Here is a 25,652-nt window from a genome sequence, read left to right as displayed (position 1 = left end):
AAATGTCTGCGCTGTCCATTTTACATAGCAGTGTATGTGCTCATCATTATGTGTTATGAGTAGTTGTTACATGGATGTTACAGTATTTGACAGTGTGAGAGCTGTTGTACTGATTTGTAGAGCGTGAGTCCCAGGGATGTAGACGAGTTACAGTGACGTTTCCATGACCTCTGTGTGTTGCAGTGATACGTTTACATTGCTGTACTGGTGTTCTCATGGCCCATAACTGACCTCTGTCTGTCTCTCCCACAGTGAGCTTCTGGAGGACCTGGAGAGGAGTCCTCATGCGGCTGCCATCGCTGAGTGCTTCGTTGAGAGGGTGAGTCACCACATTGCCGTGATAAAAGCACAAACAACCAGTACATTCACATTACACATTTTTTTTGTGTGGGTGTTCCGATGTTCTAAACCAGTGTTTCCTGATTGGTTGGTCACAGCCAGCCCCTCTTGGGTCATAGCTTAAGACAGGCTTGTTGTGTAGGCTAATAAAGGCTATGACAATATGGTGCTTGTACACAGCAGCTATTTTGTTCTCTGGATGCAGAGCGCTGTTAAAATGTCAAGCAAGCAGATTGTGTGAAACAAACTTTTGTTTCGGCCAAGTAGAGAACCACAGCTGTTTGAAGTGGGCCGCTGACATTGGGCAGTGTGTCAGAGGAAATGTTTGTACTTGGGCTATGTGAGTGTGCGCAGGCCCGTGACCAGAGAGGCGTGGTGATTGGTTCTGGTTCTGAAGCGGTGGTGGCGCTGACCCTTTAACCCATGTCCTCACTACAGTTGAGTGGGTCTGCACACCCGCATGGTGCCGTACTCTAGTCGCCTGAGTAATGACACAGAACCCCCGCTGATAAAACAGGAACAGTGAAGGGTCCAATCGACCAGGGAAACAGGCTCTCCTTTGTGTCGGCTGGGAAAATGGCCAGCGTTTATGTCCCTGACTCCCAGGGTATGCCTCCATATGTGGGGCTGCAGACGGACACGCCTGGCCCTGCCAAAGCTGGAAAAAGACCCAAGAACCAGAATCCCATTTACGGTCCAGGATCCAAGGGTGCCTATTCTTAGTCCCGTCTCCAGCCTGTTCTTTCCTCTTTGGTGCCCAGACCCTCTTATCCAGCAGGTTGTTATGGTTCTCTGCTATTGAATGGGCTACTGTTGTGGCCAATTATAGATGGCTGGGGGGAAAAAAAGAGTACATTCGATTAAGCCATTACCGGCAAGGTTATTCTTGGTTATAAGATGCTGCTCTGAGCTAGACTAACCTCTCTAAACAGGGTGAGGACAACGGCCCCTCACTACTGCAGACTACGTAGAGGTGGCGATATAAGAAATAATCCGGGCCCGTGTGGAACGTGGGAAACACAGTTGAAACGTGACCGTTTCTGCTTGGAATGAGGCCGTATGTGCTCTTAGGTTAGGTGTAGTCAGACACTGGGTCTGTATGGAGTCAGCTGTAGCCTGTAACAATTCACCATCTGCTAAGCTATGAATCTCCAACCCTAGACCTGCTGGCTATATGTACGACTGAGTGGTAAAGACAAGTATACATACATACACAAGTGTTTGGAACATAATATTCAGTTGACCTCACAGAACCATTATCTAAACCTGTAGGAGCCATTTTGGACTGTTTATGAGTTGTGTGTATGTTGTCTGTCAAGGGTTATTTTTTTACTTGTTTTGTACACTGGAGGGGTCATGGGTCACTGGTCGCATGTGTATATAGGTAGCACAGGTGACCAGGAAGGGTTAGAACAGGTGACCAGGAAGGGTTAGAACAGGTGACCAGGAAGGGTTAGAACAGGTGACCAGGAAGGGTTAGAACAGGTGACCAGGAAGAGTTAGAACAGGTGACCAGGAAGGGGTAGTACAGGTGACCAGGAAGGGTTAGAACAGGTGACCAGCAAGGGTTAGTACAGGTGACCAGGAAGAGTTAGAACAGGTGACCAGGAAGGATTAGAACAGGTGACCAGGAAGAGTTAGAACAGGTGAGAGGAGAGGGCATACAGTTCTTATCGTATCACATATGCACCTTATAGAGTGCCTCTCTGCACCTTTTGTACAGGAATGTGTGTGTTTCGGAGCTATTTATATTTATAGACGCTATACATGTGAACTTCACCCCAAAAGAGTAACGTTTTGTAAAGCTGATTTGTGGATGCTGACAGCTCTCTCCTGTGCCAGTGGCAGTCATAGGGAATCGCTACTACAAAGCCTACTTAAATGTAAAATGCAATTAACTTTCTTTAACTTTCTTAGATGAGCTGTTTTAGATGAGATGTTTCTTGGATGAGAATACATGTTTACATAAGTCAGGGAATGGGGTTTTGTAAGGAGATAAAAACAAAGTATTTATTTCTGAGTGAGACCTGGAGAATGATCCTCATGCGAGGAGAGCTGTCACACAACCATTAGGGGGGTTTGTGGCAGAGTGAACATGGAGAACAAAGCTCCGTGTCTCTGGTCTTTCTCACACGTCTCTCTTCTCTGCCATCTGTTTATTTTCTCTCCCTCTTGTTTAGAGCGAAGCCTTCGACATATATACCCTCTACTGTATGAACTACCCCAAGTAAGTCACACACACACACACACACACACACACACACACACACACACACACACCCCTGTACTGGTGTGCACTGTCATTTGACCTAGATCCTTGAATGATAGCTATTGTGAAGGGACCTGGGAATGTGAGAATGTAATGAGTTAAACACAGGGGACAAGTGAAGTTCAAAATACACATTTGAAATTGTTACAGTGGTATAAATACACAATTGTATATGATGGTGGGAGGGGGAAGAGTACAGTTGTAATCACCATCCTTTATAAAGAGACATGAGTGAAAGGGAAATGATTTCGGATGGTCATTAAGTGCGTTTACATGCACACAGAAAATGTGATATGAAACTATGGCAGAAGGCTGAGTGTAACATTACTCATGTAAACCCCTTGCTGTGTTTATCTTAATCGGCGTAAGGTCAAAATCGAAGTAAAGCATACAGTACACCGATTTAAAACACCCGTTTTTCTGAGCAATCTTTCAAATGATTAGGACATAAACAGCTTAATCGGCGTTCCAAGCTGTGTATTTGATCTGCACATGTGCCAGCACCGGGAAGCACAAGCCTCCCTCTTCAGTGAGTTCGGAAAAACTGAAAGTATGCATCTTCTCAATAGTTTTCACATTCAAGTGTACAAACTCAGAATCAAAAAGTCTTTGCAAAAATAACATGGTCACTCACTGTGGTAGAACGTTCGTTGTGACTGTCGATTTTCTGCATTTATCAAAATCACCATCAGGCAACCTGATTTCAGGTGTGTCCATGTAAACAGGATTATTAAGGGAAATCTTTCTACTTGCAAGCATGCAAACGCTTTAAACAAACTCTTAGATTAACCTGACTATCTACAATAATCACATTATTGTGCGCATGTAACCGTACTCAGCGTCTTGAATAGATCTATTTGAACTCCTCAGTGGTCGGAACGACAAGTGAAACCATCAAAATAATTTCATCCAATGAAAGACTAAAGTGACTGATTTAATGACCGCGGTTAGATTCGGTCACTGGTCAAACAGGCGAACTCACAGTGTATTGTTCGTGTAAAACACAAACCCATCACAAGCATTTTAGAGGCGGCACCTTTCACGGCCCATCAATTCTAATCCCACGGGCCACTACAAATTGACTGGCAGATGTTTGAATAGGACTGGATCGCTGCCCGTCACCATGACGATGCGGTGTTCCACATGCTCCGTGTAAACAGCCTTTCGTGTGTCTGTCACAGAGAATAGAAACAGAATTATATGTGTTATGCGACATGGATGGTGCCCTGACCATGTACGTGAGCTGCAGTATGTGCATTCATCCGGTGATGGTCTTAAAAAGACCAGTTCATAGCTCATACCGAGATGTGCTGTTAGCAGATATCAGAGCTTTTGTCTGAGAAAGACATCCCAGTCGGACAGCAAGGGGCCTGCGGCAGAATGTTTTACTATATGTAAATAGTTGCGTTTAGGCAAAAAAAGAGGCCCCTCTGAAGGGGGGACCAGAGGCATATGCTGAACACATTACTGTACGCTTCACCATGAGATGAAGTGCTGTCTGGCATAGCAATGAGCCAACTGATGAGTCTTACTGTGAACCCCCCCCCCCCCTCTTCCACCAACAACCTCCACCTCCTCTCCTCTTGGATCTCTTTCCCCAGCTCGGTGGCTGTTCTGAGGGACTGCATGAAGAACAAGAGCCTGGTGGGCTTCTTCCAGGAGAGGCAGACCACCCTGTGCCACTCCCTGCCCCTGGAGACCTACCTTCTGAAGCCAGTGCAGAGGATCCTCAAGTACCACCTCCTGTTGCAGGTCAGTATAGGTCATGGCCTGGGTCAGAGAGACAATACGATGATACTGATCCAACACTATCAATGTCAAACTTATTCAGAGAATACGACTATATGTATAAACCCTTTATTTTACACAGAGGAATGGTACAGGGCCCGTTGTAGACTGAGTTTCCCTTCAATCCAAAGCACCCTGTTTCTTACTCTGCGCTCCTTGCCTTTGTGTGATACTCAGCAGACCAGCAGTGCAGCTAGCGAGTAAATAAAGCATTGAGATGCTGTGAAATGGAACAAGGAACCTATCATTAAACGAAAGCCCCCAAGTCACGCAGACTCTCAACTCATGGCATGTATAACTAGCTGTGTTTGGACACTGATCACCTACCTAGGCTTCTCTCTCCAAGCCCACCTCTGTGGTGGTTATTCTCAAGTATGGGGAGCTGCAGCCCAATATGGCAAGTGGGTGTGTCGAAAGGAGTGGGTTTATGGAAAGTGAATCAGCTCATTTCAAAGTCGATAAACCAGTGCAAACGAGGGAGTTCCATAAACCTGAGCCAAGCACTACTGTCCCTGAGCTGGTCTACGGCCCCATTGCCTTGTGATGTGAACAATAATCTGTGCCACTCTGTCATGTTGTCAACAAGGCTGCATGGTGCATCATCCAGAAACATATCTTTCCCATAAAATATACATTTGAATTTAGGCTTATTGGAATCGATCCCCTCATTGGCTAATGCACCGGTGTTGTATGGAGCTGCTTGACGACCTGAGGTGCTTCCCACTGGGAAGCTGTATCCAATGTCGTCGGTGGTAGCGAACATGGCAACCGGAGCAACCGTGTTGTATCGAGGTGACTGCCGACCAGAGTTGCGTCCCACTGCCGGGTGTCTTATCACAGTGTCACAGGCGGTAGATAACGTAGCAATTTTTCCCTCCCATGATTTTATAAGATGGAAAGCAGCCTACACAAGAAATAACTAATATTGAAAACCACCTCTGATGTCACTTTGGTACATAGAGTCCGCAACAACACTGGGACACAGTGTCCTTCGCTCTCTCCTTGCCAAGCACTACTGTCCCGCAACGTTGTGGGAAGTAGATACCTAGTAGCCAATATTAGGGTGACGGTCATGGTAAGAACACACGTACATCGCATACAAGCAACAATACACCCATCATCAGTACTTTTAATAAAAAAATTGTCCGTTTTACAACTGAAAATGCACAATCATTTGTGTAAACTAAACACTGAAATACAATTCAGACTCGTCCTCTGACTTCAGAACAGAAGTTCAAACTCTCGCTGTACGTTAGTTGCCTGGTTTCGACACACCCACTCGTTCGTTCTCTGGTCACCACCGTATTGGGCTGCAGCTACCCCTTTCTCGTTATACCGACCCTAATAGAAGCCTAACCTCACTATCACCCCCGTGTGGCAGGAGCTGGCCAAACACTTTGATAAAAGTGACCCTGGCTACGAGGTGGTGGAGGATGCCATCATCACCATGACAGCTGTGGCCTGGTACATCAACGACATGAAGAGGAAGCAGGAGCACGCTGTCAGGCTGCAGGTATGGACCACCACTCTGCCCAGTCACTCACTACAGCAGTTCTGAGGAAACTACTGTATGTGTTATCTATGGCTCTGAACTGGCAGTAGAGGTCAGAGGTTAAAAGTCAAGAGGTTAGAGATCACGGAGGTCTTTGGACATGTCAGTCTCCACTACATCTGTTTTTGAAGGTTAGAGGTCAACCTTTGGTCAACACAAACACTGCTTTTCTTTTGGCTCTGGCAGGAGATTGAGAGCTTGTTGACCAACTGGACAGGTCCAGACCTGAATGGCTTTGGGGAGCTGGTGTTGGAGGGCTCCTTCAGGGTCCAACGGGTCAAGAAGGAGAGGGCATTCTTCCTCTTCGACAAGATGCTGCTTATCGCTAAAAAGAGACTGGAGCTTTTCATCTACAGCACCCATATATTTGTGAGTGACGTGCGGACAGCGGAATGAATCGATCAGATTATTTTGTTTCTGTAAATGCTATGGGCATGTATCTTTAGAGATGACACCTACACCAATCAAAAAAGTGAGATGTTTTCGTTTTCGCTTGATTCTTTATCGTGTACTGATACCCTTATTTCCACTCCACTGCCTTTCCTCTCATATTTCACTCTCTCCTTTCCCTCATCTCTCCACCCTTCTCTCCATTCAGTGCTGTAATCTACTTCTGGTAGAAACCATGAAGGACCCCCTGTGTTTTAAGGTGTCCGATCAGACCATCCCCAAACAGCAGCACATTGTACAGGTATGAGTAAACCAAAGGACAGGACATTGTATTGTGTCAGACCAGTGTACCTAAACTACCCTCCTACCCATGTTACAGACCAAAAACCAGGAGGAGAAACGCCTTTGGCTGCACTACCTCAAGAGACTGATAGTGGAGAACCATCTTGCCTCTCTACCCCAGAAGGTGAGACATTACGGTCAATGCTGCCGATATAAACGGCAATACTTTTCAGCCAAATATAACACTGAAGGCTGTGGCTATACTGAAATTGAGAATATTGCATTCCCTCTGTTAGGTTGTGCTGCCACCTCATGGCTATTTAAAGTTAATGCAAACACTGTCACAAGTCATTGAATCATTGAAATACCATACATGTATTTTTCAGGCAAGGCAGGTACTCGGTGACAACTTCTGTCAATGTGAGATTCATTTCAAACCATCATACTTTCACACACCTACCCTTTTCACTTTCAATTTACACTGTAAATTTAATTGAATTTGATCGTGCACAGTTTACGGTCATGCACAACTCAGTAACTTGCCATTTCTATTTCACAGCTCCTCAGTTTGATCAGGATCATTTTAAAAAGTCATCTCCAAGATGCAATGAATACCATCGAGGAAGACGCCAATCAGGTCAGGACATGCCATTCTTACCTGTAATGCACCTAGTACCTCATTTGTGTGTGAACCACTTGTATTTTCTGTTGGATATCTTTACTGGTTTTAAGCACGTTCAAACCCCAAAGTCGGATGAGTGTGATGGCTTCTTTTTTGTCATAAATCTAGTAAATAACACAGGCCTTTTGCCATATGCCTGTCTGGTCTGTGTTTGCGGAGTTAACTGTGTGTGTGTGTGTGTGTGTGTCTGTCTAGAGCCCCCAGAGTTCATCTACACCCCAGAGAAGGCCAAGAAGAGCCTTCCCCTGCTTCTGGAGGGGAACCTGTCCTACCGCCGCGGCAGGAGGCAGTCTGGTGAGACTTCTTAGAGTAGGAGTGCTGATTTAGCCTCAGTTTAGCCTTTTAGATCATAATGAATAAGATTATATGGACAGATCCTAGATCAGCATTCCTACTCAGGAGGCAGTCTGGTGAGACTTCATGTCTATAGAACAGGGTCCACATTCATAAAGAGTCTCAAAGCAGAAGTGCTGTTGAAGTATCAGTTTAGCCTTTTAGATCATATTTGTTTTTGTTTTTTTATATTTAACCTTTATTTAAGTCAGTTAAGAACAAATTATACCGGGGAACAGTGGGTTAACTGCCTCCTACTAGGGCAGAACGACATATTTTTACCTTGTCAGCTCAGGGATTCAATCTAGCATCCTTTCAGTTACTGGCCCAACGCTCTAACCACTAGGCTACCTGCCGCCCCAGTACTGAATAATTAACAGGATGACATGGACAAGTAGCACCTGATCCTGAGACGCTTTATGAACAAGGGCCCAGAGAGGAATCACCAAACAGCATTACTTGGACTAAACGTACAGTTAGCTAAGAAATGTAAATGCATAAATGTAATTATTGGAAATGACTAATTCTTGGATGCTTATGGGTGTTTCTTTCCAGCTCCAACTAAAGACTTGGAAACAGCATTTCATGGTGAGAGGGGTGAGAATGCTTCTTAAAGGATTTTTGTTATCTTGTTTCCTGGTAGTGCCTCGGTCAGTCGGGGCTGAAAGATTTGGTGTGTTTTTAATGGAAAGTAAACACGCATTTGTTTGTTTCCCACAAACCATTCCTATCGTCTCATTGAATCCAGTCTCTTCAAAGGTAAGCTTGATTCAGACTTGTTCCACAGTTAACCACCCACACAACTGTCGTACACATAAATCAATCATCAAATGATATCTCATTGGAAATAATTACTTGGCAAGAATTACTATGAGCAATGCCTTGTTGGCGTTAGAAATGCTACTGAGTAACACCCTCCCTTCCTGACATTATCCGTCTCCGTGTTTATACGCATGTCCATCTCCATAGGCTGGCAGCGAGGGGGAGCTGTGTCCTGGGGCAGATAGCCTGGGATACTCAGGCAGCACCAAAACCCTGGCCTCCTCTGTGATGGAGGTGGAAGCTGAGACAGAGCGGCCGGACCCCTGCCTGGGCCTGGAAGATGAGGATCTATCCCCCCTGAGCCTCCCGCCCACCCTCTCCATCACCGAGGAGATCATGCAGTTCATTAACCAGAGCCGCGTGCGAGAGGGAATGGCCGAACTCAAGCATGACATAGTATGGGTGGGCTATATTGTCTTTCACAATTCACACATTGTTAAACAGTTGCCATGGATTTGAAGCAACCTGTGCCACTTGTCTAGTCACTAGACGTTAGTGTCTAGTTTTATGAGCTATCAATTCCTTCCTGAGTTAGTGCTGCATTACTCTACCGTGTACGTATTGCCGTGTACGTATTGCCGTGTACGTATTGCCGTGTACGTGTTGACTCTTTTTGTTTTTGTTTCTGTCTTTCCACAGGATTCACCCCTGGATGAGTCTCTGGAGGACCAAACAACTGAGCCACCTCCATGTCCAGTTGCTCAGCAAGGAAATGACCAGCCGCAGCCTTCCCCTACAAAGGAGTCTTACAAGTCGCAAGACCCCCATCCCAATAGTCCAGAGGAGATAACAGTGCAACTGGAGGGGAGCAGAACCAAAATGGAAGACCAAACTCTTCCACCCCGTCTGTCCAGTGAGTCCTCAGAGGAGGGAGGTTGTGAAGGTGGAGAGTCAACACCTTTGCCATCTGATGTCAAAGAGGAGATGCCTCAGGAGGAGAGCACATCAGCCAAAGAAACCGAGACAGTTGAGGAAAGAACTGCATCAGAGGTGGAGGACGAGCAAACGGTCAAAACCGCGACACCTCTCTCTCCTGTAAGCCTCCCTGACAAAAGGGAGAGGGAGAAAGAACTCTGCTTTGACCTCCCCAACGAGGACAAACCCTCAGAAGCTCCAATCTCTCATCTCTCCGTCCCAGAGGACACTGTACAGAGCCCTCTGGCGCCCAAGAAAGAGACCCAGCTCACCAAGTCCGACAGGCAGATCATCGAAAAGATCCGCAGCTACTACGAGGCAGCTGAGGCCGAGGCAGGATATGCAGGAGAAGTTGACAGCATCCCCACCCCCAGGAGAAACAGCTTCTCCCTCATCATCCCCACCGGCCTGGTCAAAGACTCTGTGTCCCGCTTTGCTGTCTTTGGCCACCAGGACAGCTTGTGTGACTCGGAGAGCGGGCGCTCCAATGGGGGGGCAGAACCAGAGCCTGAGTTAGAGCTGCCTGACCAGGGAGAGGGAGCCCTCAGTCCAGACTGTTCCTCCACTTCTGCTGCTGATTCCCAGGAAGATCACAGCCAGGCACCAGGTCAGGATGAGCCTGCTGTGGAGGAATGTAGCAGGTTTGAGCCAGGGAGCGAGCTCCTCCCCTACAAAGAGTTGATGAAGGAGTGGAAAGATAAGGAGAAAGTAGGAGCCGCTGTTAGTACAGAGAAGGAAATCACACTTAACCTGTTAACAGACATAAACAAAGAGGCCTCATGCAGTGATGAAGCAGCCAAAGTGATCACAGAAGACCAGCAAGTAATCAACGGCCACGGACCAAGTCCAAGTGATCTGGACTCAGAACCTAAAGAGGCCCAGAAAGACTCCACTGTCCCTCCACTTACAGGCCTCCACGACAGTAAGACCGCCCCAGTGTCCCAGGCTGGGTTGGGGAGAATCAGAGACAGGAGCTCCCTCACTGGGAACCTAGAGGGCCTACCCAGCCAGATCAAGGTGGGCCGCTGGTCCCGCCACTGTAAGATGGTGTCCTCCAGCCAGACCCTGTACGAGGGGGCAGCGGTCGCAGACGTGGCAGGGATAGGCCTGTTCGAGGCCAGCCCCGGTGATCCATGTCTGGTGGAGAACTCGGAGAGGATCCTCAGTAAGGTTCAAATGCTGGCTCGCATGTACAGCGCCAAGGCCAGCATCATGAAGGTGCCTCTTCACCACAAGAGGGTGTGTGTGGGTCGTGCACCGTGGACCGGCACCACCAGGCACAGTGTCCCTCCTCAGGCCCAGCCGCCACAGCAGCATCATGGGGAGAAGATTACAGTAAAGAGAGCTCAGAGCCATTCCACTGGTCAGTACCTTTAACATCCTTTAGGAATGGCTATGATTTGATTTAATAGTGTAGTAGTGAGGAAATCTGAAGACTTGTTGGTGTCTTATTGTTTCATTTTCACTGAATTTGTGTTAGTGAACACTATTAATAATAGAATAACACTTATAAACTGTGATTTACCATGTTTGAAAGTGAAAGTAAAGCCTTTATAAGGTTAGTTAGGAAACACTACGAATAAAACATGACATGTAAAGCCTCCATATTGTGTATCAGTGAATGACAGTGTTTGGGATGTTTTTTGTGGGATTTACAGGTTGCCAGGAGATTGCTTCAGTCTCCTCAGAACCCCAGCTCTTTGGCCACGTCCTTGTCAGTGAACAGCTGTCCCCCACCTACCGCCAGCAGGAGAATAGCTACGTCCTGGCCGGACCCAGGGACAGTGTTTCCAACCTGGGATCCACGTCCATTACCTCTCCACCCTCCTCCCCTCTGACCACCCCACCAAAAAACCCTCAGGTTGGGCCTGAGGAGGTAGTGACGACTACTGTGGAGGGGAAGCTTATGGAGAACCAATCTGAGGAAGTAATCTCAGAAGCTGAGATGCAGAGGCCTCACTCCAATAAGGGCTTCCCAGTCCAGGAAGGCCCCATCCAAGGGGTAAGGTTTGAGGTTCCAGCTGATGGTCATCCAGGGACCCCAGAGATGACTGTGAATCTCAGCAGGACTCAGGCAGAGCAGAAAGGACATAATCTGTACTCCATCAGGGAAGATCCTTCTCTGGGGACAGCAACCTCTTTAGCAGGCCCATGTGGGAACAAGGACAGGTTTCCAGGGGTTGGCGCTGCAGAGGAACTGATGAAGACCATCCAACAGCAGGCTCCAACTGAACCAGAGACAAGCCAGTTGGTGAAGCCAGACGAAGACAATTTAAACACCAAGATAATGACGCCTTATGTGGCCAGTGGGGCTGAGAGGGGGAGTTCACCCCAGGTGGCCCCTGGTCATCAAAGTAAAGCTGAATCCACCAAAGAGAAACCACGAGATGCCACTCTAGATGATCGGGATGTTTCGCCTGCATCGTCAAAGATTTCCCCTCACAGCTCCGACACGTCTCCCACACAACAGAGGTCCATCTCTGGACTAACTGAGGGGTCAAACCCCTTAGTGCGGCATCCCACTCAGTCACCTATGACTGAACCCATGCAAGCAACACATACATCTGGTCAGAGAGTCAAGGAGAGTCAAGTCCCAGAGGATTCCAAAGAAAAAGAGGGGGGTATGGTTCCCCATCCGTGGTCATCGCTCCAAAGCCTGGCGCCTATACCTCCACCAGGGGTGAAGTCCTCTGACTGTTTGCCTAAGTTCACCAGCCAAAGACCACCCAACCTGCACCTGCCCACTAGCATGGGTAGAAGGAGCCTGCCTATCAATTGGAACGGATCAAACAACGCCACACTCCCCAGCCAAAGGTACAGTATTTAATAGGCCTAATAGTACAGTAGTAACACAATTTCACCGGTCTATTGATTAATTCTTCCACGAAGAGTTCTTGTAGATAATAAGCAGAATCTACCACACACCCAAAACCGATTTGTGAAGGTGCTGGAGGCAAAAGGGAAAACTGGAGAAACATTAAAGAAATTTGCATCTGACTGGAAGAGTGCAGAGACTTTTTCCTGTTTCTCGACTAAGAGTTCTTAAAGAAATTCCATGAATAAGATAAGACAGTACATTGTTATTCACAGAGTAGGTGGAAAGGAAGCATTTTAGTGAAATGCTATATGCATTATATTTTAATATTTTCTACATTGTAGAATAATAGTGAAGACATCAAAACTATGAAACGACACATATGGAATCATGTAGTTACCAAAAAGGTATTTAACAAATCTAAATATATTTAAAATGTTAGATTCTTTAAAGTAGCCAATCTTTGCTTTGATGATAGCTTTGCACACTCTTGGCATTCTCTCAACCAACAGTCTTAAAGGAGTTCCCACATATGCTGAGCACTTGTCGGCTATTTTTCCTTTACTCTGCGGTCCAACTCATCCCAAACCATCTCAATTGGGTTGAGGTCAGGTGATTGTGGAGGCCAGGTCATCCGATGCAGCACTCCATCACTCTCCTTCTTGGGCCAATAGCCCTTACACAGCCTGGAGGTGTGTTGGGTCATTGTCCTGATAGTCCCACTAAGCACAAACCAGGTGGGATGGCGTATCGCTGCAGAATGCTGTGGTAGCCATGCTGGTTAAGTGTGCCTTGAATTCTAAATAAATCACTGACAGTGTCACAAGCAAAGCACCCCCACACCATCACACCTCCTCCATGCTTCACGGTTGGAACCACACATGCGGAGATCATCCGTTCACCTACTCTGCGTCTCACAAAGACACAGCGGAACCAAAAATCTCACATTTGGACTCATCAGACCAAAGGACAGATTTCCACCTGTCTAATGTCCATTGCTCGGGTTTCTTGGCCCAAGCAAGTCTCATCTTATTAGTGTCCTTTAGTAATGGTGTCCTTTAGTAATGGTTTCTTTGCAGCAATTTGACAATGAAGGCCTGATTCACACAGTATCCTCTGAACAGTTGATATTTAGATGTGTCTGTTACTTGAACTCTGTGAAGCATTTATTTGGGCAGCAATTTCTGAGGCTGGCAACTCTAATGAACTTATCCTCTGCAGCAGAGGTAACTCTGGGTGTTCCTTTCCTGTGATGGTCCTCATGACAGCCAGTTTCATCATGGCGCTTGATGGTTTTTGCAACTGCACTTTAAAAAACATTCAAAGTTCTAAATGGTTCAAACGCATTAAGAAGGAAAGAAATTCCACAAATTAACTTTTAACAAGGCACAACTATTAATTAAAATGCATTACAGGTGACTACTTCATGAAGCTGGTTCAGAGAATGCCAAGAGTGGTCAAAGCTGTCATCAAGGCAAAGGGTGGAGAATCTCAAATATAAAATATATTTAGATTTATTTAACACTTTTTTTGGTTACTACATGATTCCATATGTGTTATTACATAGTTTTGATGTCTTCTATAATTCTACAATGTAGAAAATAGTACAAATAAAGAAAAACCCTGGAATGAGTAGGTGTGTCCAATCCTTTGACTGATACTGTAAGTATTCACACCCCTGAGTCAATACATGTTATAATCATCTTTGCCAGCTATTACAGCTGTGAGTCTTTCTGGGTAAGTCTCTAAGAGCTTTGCACACCTGGATTGTACAATATTTGCTAATTATTCCTTTTTAATTTTCTTCAGACTCTGTCGAGTTGGTTGTTGATCATGGCTAGACAGCCATTTTCAAGTATTGCCATTGATTTTTAAGCCATTTAAAAAAAAAACTGTAACTAGGCCACTCAGAAACATTCAATGTCATCTTGGTAAGCAACACCAGTGTATGCTTGGCCTTGTGTTTTAGGTTATTGTCCTGCTGAATGGTGAATTTGTCTCCCAGTGTTTTTTGGAAAGCAGACTGAACTAGGTTTTCCTCTAGGATTTTGCCTGTTCTTAGGTCTATTCCATTTATTTTTATCCTTAAAAAAATCTACCTAGTGCTTGCCTGCTGACAAGCCTACCCATACCATGATGCAGCCACCGCCATGCTTAAAAATATGTAGACTGGTACTCACTCAGTGATGTGTTATGTTGGATTTGCCCCAAACATAACGCTTTGTATTCAGGACATAAAGTTAATTTCTTTGCCACATTTTTTGCAGTTTTACTTTAGTTCCTTATTGTAAACAGGATGCATGTTTTGGAATATTTTTTATTCTGTACACGCTTCCTTCTTTTCACTCTGTCATTTAGGTTAGTAATTGTGGAGTAACTACAATGTTGTTGATGCATCCCCAGTTTTCTTCTATCACAGCCAATAAACTCTGTAACTGTTTTAAAATCCCCATTGGCCTCATGGTGAAATCCCAGAGCGGTTTCTTTCCTCTCTGGCAACTGAGTTAGGAACTACGCCTGTATCTTTGTAGTGACTGGGGTGTATTGATACACCATTCAAAGTGTAATTAACTTCACCATGCTCAAAGGCATATTCAATGTCTGCTTTTTTAAAAATCCATCTACCAATAGGTGCCATTCTTTGTGAGGCATTGGAGAACCTCCCTGGGCTTTCTGGTTGAATCTGTGTTTGAAATTCACTGAGAGACTGAGAGACCTTACAGATAATTGAATGTGTGGGGTACAGAGATGAGGTAGTCATGTTAAACACTATTATTGTACACAGAGTCCATGCAACTTATTATGTGACTTGTTAAGCACATGTTTACTCCTGAACTTATTCAGGCTTGCCATAACAAAGAGGATGAATACTTATTAACTCAAGACATTTCAGCTTAAAAAAATGTATTCATTTGTAAACATTTCTAAAAGCATCATTCCACTTTGACATTATGGGGTATTGTGTGTAGGCCAGTGTCACAAAATCTAAATTTAATCCATTTTAAATTCATGCTGTAACACTACATAATATGAAAAAATTCAAGGGGTGTGAATACTTTCTGAAGGCACTGTCGATGCAAAGTATGTGAAAAGGCCCCTGAATGTCCACAGCTTTAGAGGTTATATCGAGTGGTAAACTTATCCACAGTTCCTATTTTGCTGTATAATAATAAATATAGAAATTGTTTAGTTTTATTTTGTGTACATCACTGCTAAGAGCTGAATTGTATAAATAAAAGTACACACGGACTGTCAAAGTAGTTTATATTCACAAGACTGAGCCATCGCTGCCTGCAGTCCTCTCCTCTCAATCCTGCTTCTCCTCAAGCCAGTGTTGTGGCATTAAACAGTCCCTCCAGGATTTCGCAGGGATTTTATGTGATATTTTGCGTGGCAATATGCAGTGATTTAGTCAAATTTGATGATTTAGTCGAATTCAATTTCATTGATGAGGATTTTTTTTTTTACGTGTGGCTTGATTGAACCATATTATGCAGTGATTGGTTGAAATTCCGAGTACTCTTTTTGTACTGTGCTGATGGGTCAGTTTTATGAGATAATATTGCGACGATTTGGGGATAGTGCAGTGATTGGTCAAATTTGCAAGCCCTCGCATATTATGTGTGAAATTGTTGATTTTGATCAAAAATGCTCAGAATCCTGGAGGGACTGCTTAATCGTCCATTCATTTCCTCTTCTCTTTCCTTTGGTTATAGACTACCACCTGCTCCACTGAAGTCCAGAGAGCCAGGCCAGGATCCTTCAGCCCCACCCATCCATGCCTCTGGGTTGTCCCCCATCAGACAGCCTTCCTCCCAGTCTTCACTGGAGAGATCAGCCACCCTGCCTCCAGGTATTGGCCATCCCATGGATGCCAAGCCTCCCTCCGCCTTCAGCCCCAGTCTCCACCATCGCTCTCCCTCTCCAATCAGGGGACTCCCCTGCTCCTCTCCCACCCCTTCTGCCTTGACCAAGTCCCTGGCCGCCTTCTGCATCAGCCAGTCCATCAGCCAGAGTCTGGCCAAGAACAACGCTCGCCTCCAGGACCAGGCCACCCCTTCCCCAGGTAGTCCAGCCCCTCTGGCTCCCACTCCCACTGCCTCCCCACTCAGGATGAGGTCTCCCTCCCCCAAACTCACCTCTGGCCCTAGTGGCCCCCCTCTGAGTCCCCCTTCCCCACTCTGGTCTACTTCACTTCGCTCCAGTCCATGCGCATCCCCATCCCTGTCCCCCCCACCATACCGCAGCCAGCACTCAGTCTCCCCAGCCCCCCCAGTCAGCCTGCATCACACCGCCTCTTCCTCTGCCTCCCCCCGGCCCAGGCCTGTTGCCCTAGCCCAGCCATGTCATATTGGTTTGAATGGAAATAGCAACAACAATAACAACACCACTAACGGAGGATTGGCCGTGAATCACCGGAAGCCACCGTTAGCGAGTAGCAATAGTATACCCCATCCCCATGATTGTCACTGGAGTGGTTCTGCTCACACTTCCAACAGAGTGGCAAGGCCCTTCTCTGCCTCGGAGCCCAGCTCACGAGTGCAGTCCCCCTCTCCCTCCCCATCTCCATTCAGCAAGATCTGCTCCCCACCCCCTGTCCAGAATCATACAGGCCCTCTGATGAACAAGCCCCCCAACCCTAGAAGCACCCGGGCAGGAGGGGCTAGCCCCTTCAACCACCTGGGCCTCTCCCTAGAGCTCCCCAGGACCTCCTCAGCCTGCTCCTCAGGCATCACCTCCCCTCGTATTACTTCCCCACCGCCCATCGGGGTTCCTGCCAATGTGTGGGGAGTCGCCGCTCCTCAGCCGCGGCATGCCAAATTGGCATTCCCTTCCTCCTCCATAGCCTCACCCACATGGAGAGGTGGCTTATCCCCCTCCCCCTCCATTCAGAGAAGCTACAGCACCACCTCCCCTCCCCCATCTGGTTTCTCCTCATGCTCTCCAAACCCTTCTCAGAACCTGCGGAGGACCAAGGGGAGCAGCCTGCCCTTCCTCAGCCTGGCTGACCGACCACCCAGCCCAGTCAGGAATGGGAGAAGGTCATGGGTAGAGAGCGGAAGGCGCAGGGCGGTGGGTGCGGAGCAGGAATCTGGGCTGATGAGTCCCCGAGGGGGATCCTACTCCAACAGTGACTCCTACAGCGGCTCCAACAGCGGCTCCCCATCCTGCCTCAGCCCCTGCACCTTGTCCCCTGTCAGACTGGCCCCTGGGAAGAGCAACCACGGCGGGCAACACTTCACCAGCATTGCCTGGCCCGACGTACGAGAACTCCTGACCAAGTATGACAGTGGAGACAGCCCTGACCGGAGCGCTCCGACTTCCCCTGTCTGGCCTCAGGATGAGTGGGGTGACCCAGACCTTGGGGAGGACAGTTGCCGGAGCCGCCTGATCTGTGCCTATGTGCCTCGGGCCTCCCCAGCCCCAGACATGGGCGCACCCATCCAGTGCCCTCACAGGAGTGAGCCAAAGCCAGAGGACGCCTCCTCAATGCAGGCAGCCAGAAGGACTCTAAAGACTAGCTATGCTACCACTGTAAACCTGCAGATTGCTGGCAGTGGGCGAATCACTTCCTTCAGCAACACCCAGGTGAGCTTGAGCCAGACCTTAGCCCCTGTGGTAGACAGCCAGGGCAGACGGAGAGTCAGCATCAATGCCTGCAACCTCACCCTTCCTGTTCCCCAGAACTGCAACAGGCTGTGAGGGGCTGCAACTGGGCGACCTCCTCCAAGATGCCTTATGCCTCAGTGAAAGTCTAAATGGGCACTTTACCCTGAAACAGTGGTGTTCATAGGGATCCTATGAGATAGACTTAATAGACTTAATTGGACAGTAGACTGAATCACCTGTTCTTCCAGATGACAATCTGACAATGTCAGGGATTCTGCAACCAACTCCACGAACCACCGTCCGGCCACCTACATCACTGTCCAACAGGACACTGACTGAACCCACAGACAAAAGTTTTTCCCGGTGTTGTTTTTATTAGTCTTTTTGTTCTTGTTTGTTCTTTCAAAATAAATTCTGTTTATTCTGTTAAACAAAAAACAATGTATTGTGTACCAAACTCCTGTGTTTGTGCTTGTGGCTGTCATGGTCAAAACTGTCAATTATTTTCTTTTATTTATGAAGTAGTCTTATTTTGTCTGCATTTCTGGCACTTAATTGTATGTCTTTATTTTGCACAATGTCCTCAGCTGTGTGTGCAGTTAAGACGTATCTGTGAAGGTAGGTTTTATTTCACACTAAAACATGACGCTATGTGTTCTAACCTATATAGTTTTATCAGTGATTCAAAAATATATGATTTATTTGATTACACAAGAGCTGAAAATAAGGGAAAATAAGGGCAACAAATTTCAGGGAAAACAAAGTGCAAGGAAATTAATGTTGTGAGTCATTCATGTGCATTTTTATTGCTGTACAACACAGTGTCTTCAGGCTACTATGTCACATTTTGATAGTATAGACCTAGCTACTTTTTTAAGTACCGTATTTAAATATCAGTTTGGAAATTGTGTGAGCTCCTGTGGTCAAAAGACTCAAAAAACAACTACTGTGTCTATTACTTATGTGTATTTCAGTTATTTGTACTCCAATAATAATAAAAATATTAAAGACCCTTTGATGTTGTCTGTCTCAATCCTCCAAGTATACCTATTATTATTGATTAGTCAATATCCTGGAGAACATAGTTATTAACACTGAATGCCAATTTTTCCATGTCTACTTTTCCGAAGGAAAATAGTTCCCTGGACGTGGTCGTCGTGCCTGTGTCAAGATCGATCGGAAGTGGGTGAATGATTATGTAATGTTATGTAATGGAAGTTCGGCTCTTTACTGACTCGGATCTTTTCGACTCGTTCAGTCAAAATAACAGATCTTTCGACTCATTTCGTTAATTTGAGTCATTAATCCTGCTGTAGAATTAAGTCGCGTACAGTAGGTCAAACGAACGACTAAAATGAACGATTCAATGAGAAAAATGAATCGTGACCCTCGAGTCAGTATAAAAAGTACCGTTGAAAAATAACATCGTGCACTAATAAAGAACTGCGGTTGTGTTCGGGTTGGACTCTCTAGGCTACACTCTTGAGTGTAAATGAGCATTTGAAATGTCAGGATTTTGTTGCAGTACAAATATTATAGATTTTAGCTACACAATTTGAACTTCAACTGTGGATTTTAAAGTATCCTATGTCAAGTCATCTGCTTCTTGACGGAATTACTTTTGTTTTCACTTTGTACCTACATACGGTGCAAACTTCAGTAGTCTTTCAAGCTGATTTACCATGTCCGGGTAAGTTACCACTCACTATATGTGTGAACCAGTAGCCTACTGAAATAGAGAAGAATGTATTTATTTTGAGTACCTATCCCAAGTGCCACTGAAAAAAACGGAACAATCTTCTTTATCCCAAGTGCCTCTGAAAAAACGGAACAATCTTCTTTGCATAAATCGCTGACGTCATTCATTTTACCGTAGGCTAGGCTGTATGAAATTCATATTTTTTATGTATTTAACTAGGCAATCATTTCCCGTAAAATAGATTTCATGAATCCTATGGTGTTTATTTTAGCCCTGGTATTGCACACGCTTTCAGGTGAATGTTCAAAGTGCAATAACGACCATGTCTGACATTGCTTACATACCTATCATATTAGCTTCTAAACTGCGGGATGATCTCAGAAAATCGATTTTCTTCACTACTACAATTTAGGGCCGATTATCCTGTCTTCACAACTTCTAGAGATATTTCAGCAAAACGATTTTGTGGTAAATGTATCACATTTTTTGAAATGTTGAAAAAAATATACAAGCAGGAAAGCCTTAAGATAAATAAAACAAGTTTTAGATAATTTTTGAATAAAGTAGTAAGTAATATGTTGAATGACTGTGTTAGGGGCAACGCGCCCCTCCCTCCCTAGTACACTACTGTTGCATCATGTCAATTTCATTATAACATAATTTTGCTCCCAAGTCAGGTTTGGTGTTCATAAATTCACTCCGAAGTGCCAGAGTGTGCTCGTAAATTCAGAGCCTTGTCAGAGTGTTAGGTCGCTTCGCTCTCGGGGGGTTCAGAGCGCACGCTGACACTGGACACTCACGCCGAGTAGTAGGGTTGAAACTCTTCAAACAACAGCTATGGACAAGTATGTCACACAAAGTATGCAATTTTAAATGAATCATTAGTAAGTGTACTGTCATGTACTAAAAACTACTAAACAAAATAACAAATATCATACTATACACCAGGGGTTCTCAAACAGGGTAGGTGGACCCCTAGTGGTCCCTGGTGTAATTGCAAGGGGTACATGAAATAAAAAAGTGTAATGAACATATTCAGCAGCACAAGGATTCCAGTAACTTTCCATATAATATAGAGGGGGTGGAGGTCCCTGAGGACCACTCAAAACCTTGCCTGCCTTGCCTCAAAATATGCAGGGGTTCCAGTACTCAAAAAAGGTTGAGAACCACTGCTATATACACTACTGAACAAAATAACTGAACATATGTTTGCGTGTTTAATTTTTTATTTTATTTTTTTACCCCTTTTTCTCCCCAATTTCGTGGTATCCAATTGTTGTAGTAGCTACTATCTTGTCTCATTGCTACAACTCCCGTACGGGCTCGGGAGAGACGAAGGCTGAATGTCATGCGTCCTCCGATACACAACCCAACCAGCCGTACTGCTTCTTAACACAGCAACGTCCAACCCGGAAGCCAGCCGCACCAATGTGTCGGAGGCTACACCGTGCACCTGGCAACCTTGGTTAGCGCGCACTGCGCCCGGCCCACCACAGGAGTCGCTGGTGTGCGATGAGACAAGGAGATCCCTACCGACCAATCCCTCCCTAACCCGGACGATGCTAGGCCAATTGTGCGTCGCCCCACGGACCTCCCTGTCGCGGCCGGTTATGACAGAGCCTGGGCACGAACCCGGGGACTCTGATGGCACAGCCCTTAACCACTGCGCCACCCGGGAGGCCCTATTTGTGTGTTTCAATGGATCCAACAAATTGCTGGCAGATATTTTCCCTCAAGACTGTCCAGCCTGTCTTTATGTACGTTACAGACAAAAATCTGATCAGCACCTCAACTTGGTCAACCAACCCCCGCACCTCCACTGGAAGCCTACTGAGGACCTCTGCTGCCTCTCCACTGCTGCTACAGGGGTATTTGTTGCGCAAGAGAGGCAACTGCACTGAGAGAGAATCCATGTTCAGCTCTGGGTACTGATCTAGAAACTCATCCAAGTCCCCCGTGAGTAGCACTCTTTCCAACGTTTGCAGAATGTTTAGACTGTCCTGGTCAAAACGGTCGCCAAACTGAACCTCCACACCATCCAACACTCTAAAATATTCTGCTCTATAGTGATCCACTGCTTTGCCAGCAAATCGTCTTGAGTGTGTCTCAATGAATTCAATCAATGTTGTTGCTTTGTCATACAGTGCAAGGTAGATTTCGTCATTTCTGCTGTTTATCCCACGCGCTGGATAACTGGACACTGATTGGATTTAGCTGGTGTGCTGTTACAGTTACACAGTGGCGGTGGGTTTGGCAGTTTTGATGTGCTGTGAATTTTAAAATGGCTTTTCTCCTGTTCCTCAATCCTGCACTAATGAAGGCAGCATCCTCTCTTTGGCCAAAAGATGGCTGGCTTGAAAACCCTTGTCTACAGTAAAAACACAACACTCCTTTCATTGATGGATTATAATGTAGGGGGGAAATCACGAAACCATCTCTCTTGAAACCTCAACACTCTGTTGGCAAGAGTTTGCGGTTCTATAAATTGTGGGTGTGGCTGATATGGTTTTGTACCATCACTGAGGTATCTGGACAATGCTGTGCCACTGTCATGCTGTGCCACTGTCCCCTATACTGGTGCAGCTGGCAACAAGGTTGACACCTGGTCCTGCCGTGGCTGTGCCACTGTCCCCTATACTGGTGCAGCTGGCAACAAGGTTGACACCTGGTCCTGCCGTGGCTGTGCCACTGTTGGACTGGATTAACCTCACGTTAGTTACGTGCATTGGGTGCCTTTCAGACGGTAGTCACAACCCCCCTGTTACCTTGCCAGCTAAGGAACACTACATTGCATTGCTAGCTTCTCTCATTGACTCAAATTCAAATAGCTGCAAACACTGATTGATGTTACTGTAGCTAGCTAGCAATCAGTTAACCGCTAGCTAACATAAAGAGTGACCTGTAATTTAATGCAGCGACAATTAAGACTGGTGACGGTTATAAATGTGTATTGTATTGAGTGGTAGAAGTACCCCTGTGACAACAATTTTGGACCCCCTAAATGTGGAGTATGAAATAATTTTTACATAACTAATGCCTGCAATGCAGTGAAGAAAACGATATGACAACAATAACGTCTAATGTAACTGGCCCCTCTAACAGTACAACTGGCCCCAGTTTATTAGATGGGGCCAGTTTTATTATTCGATGGTTATGTGTTTATTTATTAATTTAGTTATTTGATTTACAATTGTAGGATCCTGTCACGTTGTATAAATTATAGGAGACAGGCGCAGGAATACGAAATATGGTTTCTATTTACTTCATCCGAGATGGAATGTGACGGGGACGAAGCCAAAAACAAACACGTAAAATATAACACAAGGCTGTAACCCAAACAAAGAGCGAGGTGTAAACAACAAATATATATACACAGGACGAGATCCGTAATAACAAGAGCACAATAACGCGTAGTACCAAAGCCGAAACAAGAGCACAGGTGCTCACAAGACCAACGGACATGGAACAATAACCGATAAGGACAGGGGGGGGGGCAGAGGGCACCTATATGCGCATACTAATCAGGGGAAATGGGAACCAGGCATAAGTTATGAGACAAGACAGTCCGGGCTTGGTGGTAACGATCCAGTTCAGTGACTCCTAGAAGGCCGGTGACGTAAAAATCTGCCGTTTCCAGCTACAATAGTAATTTACAACATGAACAATGTCTCCACGAATAAGAGGCCATCCGTAATTTCAATTAAGATATTAATGAGCGAGCTAGGACGGACGTAGTCAATATAACTATTTGTTCAGCACATTTGAAACATAGAATTCAGAACATGGGTCGTTCTTACAGTATTCTCCCTGTACTCTAAGTCAGAACTATAGGATAAATAAAGGGGGCATATAAGCAGACAATGAAAGCTCTTACAATAGGCTACATATACACCACCAAATTCTAACAGCTTACTACACAACATACTGACAACAACATATTCAGAAAGTATTCAGACCCCTTGACTTTTTCCACATTTTGTTATGTTACAGCCTTATTATTAAATGGATTAAGTAGGCTTTTTCCCTCATCAATCTACACACAATAACCTATGTAAAAAATTTAAAAAAAGAAATATTACATTTCTATAAGTATTCAGACCCTTTACTCAGTACTTTGTTGAAGCACCTTTGGCAGCGATTACAGCTGCAAGTCTTATTGGGTATGACGCTACAATCTTGACACACCTGTATTTGAGGAGTTTCTCCCATTCTTCTCTGCAGATCCTCTCAAACTCAGATTGGATTGGATTGGAAGCTTCGCTGCAGAGCTATTTTCAGGTCTCTCCAGAGATGTTTGATCGGGTTCAAGTCCGGGCTCTGGCTGGGACACTCAAAGACATTCAGAGATTTGTCCAGTCTTGGTTTCATCAGACCAGAGAATCTGGTTTCTCATGCTCTGAGAGTCTTTAGGTGCCTTTTGGCAAACTCCAAGTGAGCTGTCATGTGCCTTTTACCGAGGAGTGACTTCTGACGGGCCACTCTACCAAAAAGGCCTGATTGGTGGAGGGCTGCAGAGATTGTTGTCCTTCTACAAGTTTCTCCCATCTACACAGAGGAACTCTGAAGCTCTGTCAGATTGACCATCAGGTTCTTAGTCATCTCCCTGACCAAGGCCCTTCTCTCCCGATTGCTCAGTTTGGCCGGATGGCCAACTCTAGGAAGACTTTTGGTCGTTCCAATCTTCTTCCATTCAAGAATGATGGAGGCCACTGTGTTGTTAGGGAACTTAAATGCTGCAGACATTTGTCGGTAAACTTCCCCAGATCTGTGCCTCGACCCAATCCTGTCTCGGAGCTCTACTGGCAATTCCTTCAACCTCATGGATTGGTTTTTGCTCTGACATGCACTATCAACTGTGGGACCTTATACAGACAGGTGTGTGCCTTTCCAAATCATGTCCAATGAATTGAATTTACCACAGGTGGAACCACTCCTTTCAAGTTGAAGAAACATCTTAAGGATGATCAATGGAAAGAGGATGCACCTGAGCTCAGTTTCGAGGAAGGTGGTTTGGCGGTATTTCGTGTGCAAATTCTGTCATCAAACTATGGCATTCTCTGGATTTATGGTGCTTTCAAGACAACTGGGAACTCGGGAAAAAAAGGTTGAATCATGACGTCAGTGATCTTCAGGTTGGGGCTTTAGAAATTCCGAGTTGGGTGACCGTTCAAAACATATTTTCCCAGTCAGAGCTTGTTTTTTTCAGAGTCTGAGATTTCCCAGATCCATGTTTCCAGTTGTTTTGAACGTGGCAGAAGTCATGTTGGATTGATAGCATGGCCAAGGTTGAATATTTATCATTTCAAGCTTGGAAAAGAGACCCTTATACCCAGACTTGGACCACACACCCACTCCACTGAATAGCAGGCTAGTGGTTGCTTTGTATCGCTTACAGTTAGCCACTGATTCCTTCAAAACCACTCATTGTTGAATTTACAATTTCCAATTTGTTGTGTAATGTTTATGTCCAATGGCAGATGAGCATTGGTACATTTTATCTACAATTTATCTTCATATGACAAGAGTTGAAAATGATTTGACAGTAGATTGTCGACTTGATTCATGATGATGACTGCTAGCTTGCTAGTTAAGATTTTGAAAGTATGATGTTGACATGATCGGTCCAATCAAAGCTACGGTAGATATAACATGATTTGACGTAATTTTATCTGTGGCCAATTACCTTGAGCCTTCTTGGATGGGCACTTCTAACGTAACTCTATGGCAGCACCCAAGGGGCTTGAATTTTCGAGCTCTCCCCGTAGATTTTGCAGTGACGTATTGTCCCCATGAGTGACAGAACACTGCAATCACGGCACAACTAGAGAACATTACCAACCCCTACGCCCCATATTTTCCGCTGGCCTCCTCACCACCACAGAAAACACAGAGCTAGGCTGAAACACCTGCAACATCCAAACAGGCAACAATTATTATTATTATTTTTTTGCCAAGAGTGGGCAAAGCTGTCATCAAGGCAAAGGGTGGCTACTTTGAAGAATCTCAAATATAAACAAATATTTTGATTTGTTTAACACTTTTTTGGTTACTACATGATTCCATATGTTTTATTTCATAGTTTTGATGTCTTCGCTATTATTTAAAAATGTAGTAAATAGTAAAAATAAAGAAAGACCCTGGAATGAGTAGGTATGT

General features: G+C 45.4%; 2 protein-coding genes across 7 annotated transcripts in view; both read left to right on the top strand.

Annotated features, from left to right (window-relative positions):
- Positions 1-18,810, top strand: part of LOC110507505 (uncharacterized) — a 59,562-nt gene extending 40,752 nt beyond the window's left edge. Inside the window, exons 5-20 of one of the 3 annotated variants that reach the window (XM_036964710.2) lie at positions 253-319; positions 2,520-2,566; positions 4,210-4,360; positions 5,778-5,909; positions 6,135-6,317; positions 6,547-6,639; positions 6,718-6,804; positions 7,007-7,040; positions 7,180-7,257; positions 7,498-7,596; positions 8,191-8,232; positions 8,384-8,394; positions 8,605-8,853; positions 9,097-10,735; positions 11,031-12,186; positions 15,904-18,810. In XM_036964710.2, coding sequence (XP_036820605.2) covers positions 253-319; positions 2,520-2,566; positions 4,210-4,360; positions 5,778-5,909; positions 6,135-6,317; positions 6,547-6,639; positions 6,718-6,804; positions 7,007-7,040; positions 7,180-7,257; positions 7,498-7,596; positions 8,191-8,232; positions 8,384-8,394; positions 8,605-8,853; positions 9,097-10,735; positions 11,031-12,186; positions 15,904-17,890 — 6,055 coding nt within the window. In that variant the 3' untranslated portion in view covers positions 17,891-18,810. Of the gene's footprint in view, positions 1-252; positions 320-2,519; positions 2,567-4,209; positions 4,361-5,777; positions 5,910-6,134; positions 6,318-6,546; positions 6,640-6,717; positions 6,805-7,006; positions 7,041-7,179; positions 7,258-7,497; positions 7,597-8,190; positions 8,395-8,604; positions 8,860-9,096; positions 10,736-11,030; positions 12,187-15,903 lie in introns of those variants that run through there. The other 2 variants (XR_016492647.1, XM_090224400.1) reach the window with 2 other exon arrangements.
- A 131-nt stretch (positions 18,811-18,941) lies between these two features.
- Positions 18,942-25,652, top strand: part of il15l (interleukin 15, like) — a 31,983-nt gene continuing 25,272 nt past the window's right edge. The window contains exons 1-2 of one of the 4 annotated variants that reach the window (XM_090224468.1): positions 19,225-19,487; positions 21,265-21,452. The gene's annotated coding sequence lies outside the window, so the exon portion shown is untranslated. Of the gene's footprint in view, positions 19,488-21,264; positions 21,453-25,652 lie in introns of all 4 variants that reach the window. The other 3 variants (XM_090224470.1, XM_036965409.2, XM_021587535.3) reach the window with 3 other exon arrangements.

The sequence above is a fragment of the Oncorhynchus mykiss genome, chromosome 27 (genome assembly GCF_057628025.1).
Source record: "Oncorhynchus mykiss isolate SJ-2025 chromosome 27, ASM5762802v1, whole genome shotgun sequence".
Taxonomy (NCBI): Eukaryota; Metazoa; Chordata; class Actinopteri; order Salmoniformes; family Salmonidae; genus Oncorhynchus; species Oncorhynchus mykiss.
The sequence above is the reverse complement of the archived record's forward strand: the minus strand, read 5'-3'. Positions and strand labels throughout refer to the sequence as shown.